Raw genomic sequence first — 8,012 nt, 5'->3', positions numbered from 1 at the left:
CATGCATAACAAAGGCATTCGCTGAATCCCCTCCAAACGACACATGGACGCACTTTTCATCATTCAGAGGAAGGTGCCAGTCCAACGACCACTGCTTGGCAGCGTCTACATCCATTTGGAGGGCACCAGCATTGGAACTACAGGATTTCAAGTCGCCCGCGAAAAGTAGACATGAACTCGCAAGAACATCTGGAAGGTCGTTGACGTAGATCAGAAACAGGAGTGGTCCCAAGACGGAGCCTTGAGGAACTCCAATGGAGACCGGCGCTACGGAAAAGTACGTCGAGCCTTTTCTCACTCGGATGATCTGATAGGAAAGCTTTGATCCAGCGAAGGATTTTTTTGAATCCCGGAAGACTCGAGTTTGTGGAGCAGTGGGACGTGTGGGACCCTATCAAATGCTTTTGAGAATTCGAAAAATATGGCATCCGATATGAGTCCTTCGTCCCTGGCTTGAAATAAGCTGTCCATAAACACGAGCATGTTTGTCACGCAAGAGCGATGTGGGGGAAAACTTTGGCATACTGTCTGCGTAATGGTAAGACAGTGGTCTTTGATTAAAAAGCCTCCAGTACAAACTGCATGGAGCCAACGGTTAAGGAATGACCCTTAGTTTAAGAGTGCCACTTTTCAAAAATGCTTTTATCAACCGCTCGTCACGATTTTCCTTTTAAAAACCTTTTGGATTGTTCTTAAACTCGACGCATCCTTGCATTCTGTCGGTTTGTTAGGTCTCGCGTAAATAAATTTTAAAGGGCTTTACAAGGATCAGTTGGGTATGAATTTTTTTCATACGTGCAGCGTAGTGTCAGAAGTTGAAGTCCCCTAACTACCTTCGAATGGATTCCAGCGATTGCAGACATTACATCAACTGTTAAAATACTCTTGTATTTTTCAACCGTAAACTTTCATTCGTAGCAATAAATCGAAGATAAGAGGCCTTCTTAAACAAGCTATCCATGTTGACTCTCACGTAAAACCTGCATGGATAGAACCATGACCAAACAGGATATCTTGGCTTCATCAAGAGTGGACGCCGAGTGAGAAACTGGTGTCCAAGCATGAGCTCAAATAACCACATTAAAAGAGCGCTCTGCACAGACGTTCGTGTGAAGAGCCTTTGAGGTGTCTTTTACAGAGGCTGCCTTGGGAACAACTACATTTTAATGTGTGCAGCTGGTCTTGTAAGGGATATGACGTATAAATTTTAAGATATCCATGATGCCTTCATAGTTGTTGCGGTAATTTCAAAGGTTACTATACAGTGTATACTAATGTATGACCTCAATATATCCGTGGGTGCCAGATTTTCCGTTTTGAACGGGGTAAACACTGCCTATTCCACACCCTAACCGGACACAAGATAATCGCTTCATATATGCCTGGATCCCCAGAATATAGTCAACAATCAATGGGCACATGACCGCTGAACTTCATGAACCAAAACGCGTCTCCGTTTACGGAAGCGCACCGGCCATACTCAGTGTGCCGGCCTATGTGTGCTGCGCTATTTTTTCTACTTCTCAGCCAAAAGTGTTACCTGTGCATAAAATACTGTCACAACACGCTGAAGCTGTCCAAAATATAGGTCACTGAAAAGCCTTGGCATTTTTCCTTTGTCCTGCTCACAAATTTAGTTATTCTTTCCATGGTTCTAATCAAGCTGTATGCAACATCAAACTCTATCTGCCCAAATACTCCCGACAATTCAAATCTGCACCCTTTTGGCAGTCACTTTCCAGCTGATGTACAGGAGGTTTTCGACGTGCGCAATTTGCCAGCCCGTCGATATTTGCATGCATTCGATCAATGACAGAAAGTGAATCAAAGTTCTGACATGGGAACCGTGCACTTATAAGCGTTTATCGTGCTCGTTTCGAAACAAAGAGCGTTGAAATAGATCTAAGATGAATCCGTCAGGTGAATTATGATACCTGTATCTGGTCATCAATATTGAGACTTCAAGTTAACTGCTCAGGGCATAACCATTGCCAATCCTGATGGCAGCATAAAAATCAGTAGGTCCCAAATCATTGTTTTGAATTTTTCACCAGATAAGACTAGCCGGATTAGCTACTGCTTCATCGGTAGCGCTCCCAACAGGCTCAACACTGCAGCCGAGGTGCTGGACTGACCCAGTAATGCTACAGACGGAACCCTTTCAACTCGGTCACAGTCCCGGGTCAACAGGTCAAAAGGCGAACAAACAAAGAAGCCAGATACTTTAAAATAACCAACTCCGTCAAAATCACGGTGGCCAGTCTTGGGATCAGCAAAGCCATTTATTGATTGGTCGCCCAAGCAGCCAATCGCCGACGAGCGGCGGTGCTCGCCGTAGAATCACAGCGGCTCCGTTTTTCACCCGTCGTCTGGTCTGGATTCATTTTGCGCCCGAGTATAATCCTCACGTCGGGAATTTTTCGTCCATTTACCTTTCCCTGTTGCCTTGGGTTGGTTGTACAGGGACCTTCATAGAAATCCTTCTGTCGATCATCCGCAAACGTTGAGTCCGACGCTGTAGCGCCAAAGTCCCACAACTTCTGGTCACCCAACCCCTATGGAGCTAGGCTCGATGCTCATACTTCACTAGGTAGCCATGGAACGTGCGATATGGATCGGTTCCATGAGCTATATATAGGTTATGACTTGGGCTTACTGACCGGAATGTCCGTCCTTCGAACCAACCCTAGCAGCACACGCAGTCCAAAATAACCGAGTTTTCCGGTTATATAACCGTCTAATAACCGACTTTTATGGTTAACAGATGGTTATTTGCACCAAGCTAATCGTCAACTAACCGAGTTTTCTGGTTATTGCTCGGTTAAATAACTGTCAAATAACCGTGTTTGCTGGTTATTGCTCGGTTAAATAACCGTCAAATAACCGTGTTTGCCGGCTATTACTTGGTTAAATAACCGTGATTGCCGGCTCTTGCTTGGTTAAATAACCGTCAAAAAACCATGTTTTTCTGTCGTTTAACGGTTAAATAACCGGGTTTACTGGTGATTGGACGATTAAATGACCCTCGTTAGTGAAATCACCACCATACTACCGTTAGTCGCTGTTACTGAACCTATCCTACGTCGTCATAACGGCTTAACATAGTATACGTAGCCACGCATTAACCGCATTGTAGGGCCACGGAGAAGCTAAATAACGGTGCCGTAGCGTATTCCTTCCTAGAGGGACTATCTGATGGCTTCTTGACCACTTATTAATCGAGTTCAACGGTTAAGTAATCGCGCAAAACGGTTTGCGGTTAACAAACGCAACGTGACTGACCTACACTGGTAACCACACGCGTGCATATCGTCGTATCCATTGCAGAAAATAAACCTAGTAACGGGATCTTAGAGAACGCAAAACAAGGATAAAAATATATTTGATATACGAAAATAACTGTTTCACAACCAAACCGAGTCAGTTCGGAGGCACGTCCAATTCGATGATCCCAGCTTCTTGGTTCAATACGGACGTCTGAAACAGTGACAAAACATATGTATAAGCATTCGATGTATCGGTTACTACTGATAAACTTGTCCCAGTGCAAAGTCGAAACTTACTGCCAACTGATCCATGCGCGTTCTCTGGGCCAGTCGGTGACGTGCGTTACCGAACCACTTTTGGATTTCTTTATCCAAATCCTGTCGGCAACAGTCTTTGGAAACTGGGTTACCGAGAACTGTTTCTGAAACGACAGTGAGCAAGCTATCTTTGATCACCTACCTTCGATTAGGGTGCAGAGTCTTGTGTGGCGGAAGGGAAGTTTGTCAACAGACCCGGCGTAGGCGATACTGACGGCGAATTCGTCAGCCAACGCCTGTCGGAGACACAGGCGCACTAGGTCCGCCATGGTGGCTGCACTAAAAGATCGGAAGTATTTCATCTGTGGCCAAAAAATGAGATCAACAACACTGAATTACCAGTTCAATCTGGCGTGGTCCCTCTGCCAGCTCACTTTCCAGTTGGTCCCACGAACGTTTGCTCCGGAGGGGAAAAGTAAAGCCGGTAGTTCCAGAAGAACTATGGACTTGTAACAAAGAGTTGTCAATGCGGATCTCCGGGTATCGAAGATCTTCCGCCATTGCGTCCATTTTCCGATGCAGCTGTTCGTTCTGCTGAAGCAGTGCTGCGATTCCTGGGGTTTGGAATAAAGGGGCAGATGGTGGGGATAAAACTGGAAACATAGGGATCTCCGGCGCGGTGTTTAAAACGTACTGTGGCAGATGGTGCACCGTCTGCGGCATCGTATATACAGGCTGGTTGGATGTGGACGGGACGGGTGCGGGATGCTGGGGTATGGGCTCTGGAGTTGAGTGGAACAAGGCACGGGGTGTCGCCTGCGAGAAGCTGGAGTAAGGCGGGGATTGTGGCACCATCAACTTTGGTTTTTTCGGTGATGGACTGATGGAGAGGGAGGGGCTTCGTTCTCTGGTATTCCTAAAAGAAATCTTGACAACACGCACGGTAGTCTTACTTTCGACGAGGATGGTTACGACCCATCTCAATGGTTACATCCGAAGTCTCCAGGTCCGACGTGTACTGGAACTTCCTCTCATGTTCACGGGCCTTTTTGAAATCGTCTGAAAAGTTAATGCGGTCTACATGACACCTACCGTAAGTCCGAATGACTTCGCAATTCAGCTTCAATGATCCAGCTGGTGGCTGTATATGAAGGCGAACAGCCTTATAAAAGTCCTTCGAGTGAATTTTTGGCCATGTAGCACAGTTACCCTCAATCCATGTAGAACTGAGGACTGCACACTGCCATAGGCCTTGTTCATGGAACTTCACAAGACTGTAAGCCTGATACGGCATATCAAATTATAAAATTATTACGGTATAGAGTGCAATAATGGGAAAACTACAAATAAGTCCTTGACTGGAAGCATGGCGCACTTGCATTGCACAAAAGAGAGGGGACAGCTATTTACAACTGTGGACAATTTGTTCAACACAAAAATACTTAGCAAAAGAGAATTAATGGGATGGGTGAAAAGTGGTGAAACGGGGGAAAGAAATGAAACATACTTAATTATGCAGTCGGCCGTGTCGGGATGCTGCACCTCTGTCACAATGCACGGATAACCATCTACCAAAACAACGTTGTCCGGTGGACTGGCAGATAAGGCAACTTTACCGAGATTAAAGAAACGCTTTTTGTTCAGTGATGCTTGTTTCAAAGGTAAGCCCGCATCGCAATCGGCATGGTAATCTGGGGTGTTTGTGAGATACGATGCTGACTCCTGCAGGCGTTTATAAATCTGCCTAACAGGATACGTGAGACTTTGTACAAGGCGCTTAAGTGTGAACATGTAAGACCCATAAGGGAATGCTGAAAAATTGTCCAGAGGCCCGTGAGACGAGACGTCATCCGGTAAATGCAGCAGACAATGGACATTGTACACCATCTCCTGCAAGCCATACAGTTTTTGGAACTTGTTAACAAATACTAGCAATAATTATCGTGCATAATCAATGTGGGAAACAGAAAAGCGACGATGAGAAAGAAAATACACGGATATAAATAGATCTATGAAATTTTGATAACGTTCATGGGGAAGAATGTCCTTAAACACAATGGGACCAATGTAAAACAGCAGCTGACGAAACTCAGTCGCTTTCCACTGTTTGTACAGTGTAATTTCCCGGCACTTACGCGGGAATTCCACGGGCATATGGGCACGTATATTCCGAATCATCCGATCTACCCTGTTCAAGCCAGCAGGCCCGATGCGTACGGGTCGATCACCGTTGACGAAAATGGAAACTAATCTACGGACAACACCGAGACATACGGCGTGCATATAATCTATGGGAAAGCAGTGAACGAAATCAATGGGTAACGTAAAGAATGGAGACGGACTGTTTCGAGTATCCCGACGTATACTGTTGTCAGTTCGCAGAACATGCTGCCCATATGGAAACGTTATCTTCGTTTGGAAGTATTGTCCCTTTATGCAGCACTTATCACAACCATAGTAGGAATTGTGTGCTCTCATTCGTGTGACGAAGGAGCGTGCCGGTTTGTCACAAATAATTGCATCCAACACGACCTGATGATGCAGGTCATTAACGACAACTCCCAGACGCAGGAGATCTTCCAGTTCCTGCACTACGTCATGCAGGTATGTACAAACGTCCTCGGGTTTACGAACTCCTCCATAAAGCCCAACAAGGAATACCGGGCTAGTGAAGGGCCGCACAATACGTGCTAGTATAGGCCAGATTACGGTTGTACCGTTATTGTGCAGCTTCATCCCATCTACATTCATATGTAAATGGATAATATGAGGTTGGGGTGGCAAGTACATCGGCACAACCCGGCGAAGCCCGTTCGCAATGCCCAAGTGGATGTATTCTCCTGGGGGGACTTCTCTAGTTGGACATGACCGGGGTGTTCTCATCAGTGTCCGCGCGTCTCGAGGCAGTTCAGGAAGCTTATGCTGCAATGATACAAGCAGGCGATTCACGGTACTGAAGGGGACATTGGTCGAAATCATCCAGTCTCGGAAAATGTCCGCCAAACTAGGCTGGAACAGATTCTCCTCTTCATTATCCGCCTCATTTTGTTGTTCATCTAATTAGAACATTAGTCATCTAATGGCATTTTTACTGTGCGCTAGTGAATCGATCTCCTGATCTGCACGGTGAAAGTCGCGTGCGTTCATCGAATTGGGTGGTTGTTCCAAGGCTAACTCTCTAGCACGCTTTAGTTTGCGGTTAAGTGTCCACCTTGAAATGAGCAAACCACGTTTGGAAGGCTACAGTTGTCATACGTGTATCAGCAGTCATGACTTACCATTCCTCCAGATAGAAATTCACAAACACGTGGAGACAGCAGGCGCGTGGGTCAGCGACGATCCTGGGAATGGGCTTGGTGGCTACGGCCATTTACTTAAATACTGATGCAGATAAACAAAAAAGTGACAGAACGGGTTTCTTAAAGTCTATTGGAATAATGCACTTTTGTTTTATGCCAACACTTTGTGTCATAAGAAAAACTTATGTGAATAAGTGTGGCAACAACACTTCATGTTGATTGGATGATAGCTACACGGTTAAATAACCGTCAAATAACCGACTTTAACCGCCATATAACCGACTAATAGCCGAGTTGTGCTGCTAGGGAAACTCTGGCATCTGGCGCCGGGCAACCTGGCAGGATATCCTTCCAGGAATGATATATATCATTCCTCATACTTCCTTCGGGTGGTATGGTTGCTACACTTGCGAAAGGTCCTGTAACTTGATGATTATTGACATCATTATTCCAAAATTTCAGAGTTAACAGTCTTTAAAAAGAACTATGGCTCCAGTCCATCAAAAGTGGTCAGTCGGTTTGATACCCGAGGACCGAGGCCATCAATCGGTGCGCCTACAGGACTTCGCATACAATGCCCTCATAAAGTATATAAATTTAGACGAGACACACTTGATCTCAAGATACCACCAAAGGTCCTGACGACTGGCAGCGTCAGATCGAGAAAAACGACCAACGTGGGGCGTTCAAAAGAGTGGCGCTGCTCAAGAACTTGTCTCAGAGCAAAGAGTATGGTCGATGCATCCTTAGCCAGGAAGAACCCAGCTCTATCCCCTCGAATCTTTCTTTCCCGATAATCCATCAGACCATCCAAAATAATGCCAGAGAGCAACTCAGGTGCGCTGGATACAGGGCTGATGCCACGGTGATTTTTGGATGACGTTCTTACGCTCTTTTCGAGAACTGGGATGACGGCTGAGGGGCTCTATTCGACCGGTATTCTTTTTTCGTTCCAACTCTTCTGACGTATGATTGTCAGACTGTTCACCAGCACCTCACCACCCTCTTTGAAAAGTGTGTGGTGCAGACTATTCGGTCCAGCCTCCTTGTCGCGTTGAAGAATTGACAGTACATGCCGGATTCCTGTTAATGCCTGGCTGATATCGATGTCGCCTTCAAGCCCCCATGGTTCTTCCAGCGGTTTCGTTGAAGGAAACCAGCTGAACTGCCCTTTGAAGTGCCCATCCCA

General features: G+C 45.9%; 2 protein-coding genes across 2 annotated transcripts; both read right to left on the bottom strand.

Annotated features, from left to right (window-relative positions):
* Window positions 1-55: 55 nt before the first annotated feature.
* T265_14288 (hypothetical protein) lies at window positions 56-5,411 on the bottom strand (the record flags this gene model as incomplete). Its single annotated transcript, XM_009172965.1, is given in 8 exon segments — window positions 56-293; window positions 299-578; window positions 3,283-3,349; window positions 3,564-3,688; window positions 3,727-3,886; window positions 3,924-4,440; window positions 4,478-4,806; window positions 5,136-5,411. Coding segments are annotated over 8 exon segments (1,992 nt in total), but the record flags the coding sequence as incomplete, so codon positions are not given.
* A 51-nt stretch (window positions 5,412-5,462) lies between these two features.
* On the bottom strand, window positions 5,463-6,894 carry T265_07416 (hypothetical protein; the record flags this gene model as incomplete). Its single annotated transcript, XM_009172934.1, has 3 exons — window positions 5,463-6,580; window positions 6,617-6,735; window positions 6,803-6,894. 3 exons carry the CDS (start codon window positions 6,892-6,894, stop codon window positions 5,463-5,465), a joined length of 1,329 nt encoding a protein of 442 aa, XP_009171198.1.
* Window positions 6,895-8,012: the final 1,118 nt, after the last annotated feature.

The sequence above is a fragment of the Opisthorchis viverrini genome (assembly GCF_000715545.1).
Source record: "Opisthorchis viverrini unplaced genomic scaffold opera_v5_173, whole genome shotgun sequence".
Classification (NCBI taxonomy): Eukaryota; Metazoa; Platyhelminthes; class Trematoda; order Opisthorchiida; family Opisthorchiidae; genus Opisthorchis; species Opisthorchis viverrini.
Note: the sequence above shows the minus strand (reverse complement) of the source record. Positions and strands in the feature narration are given on the sequence as shown.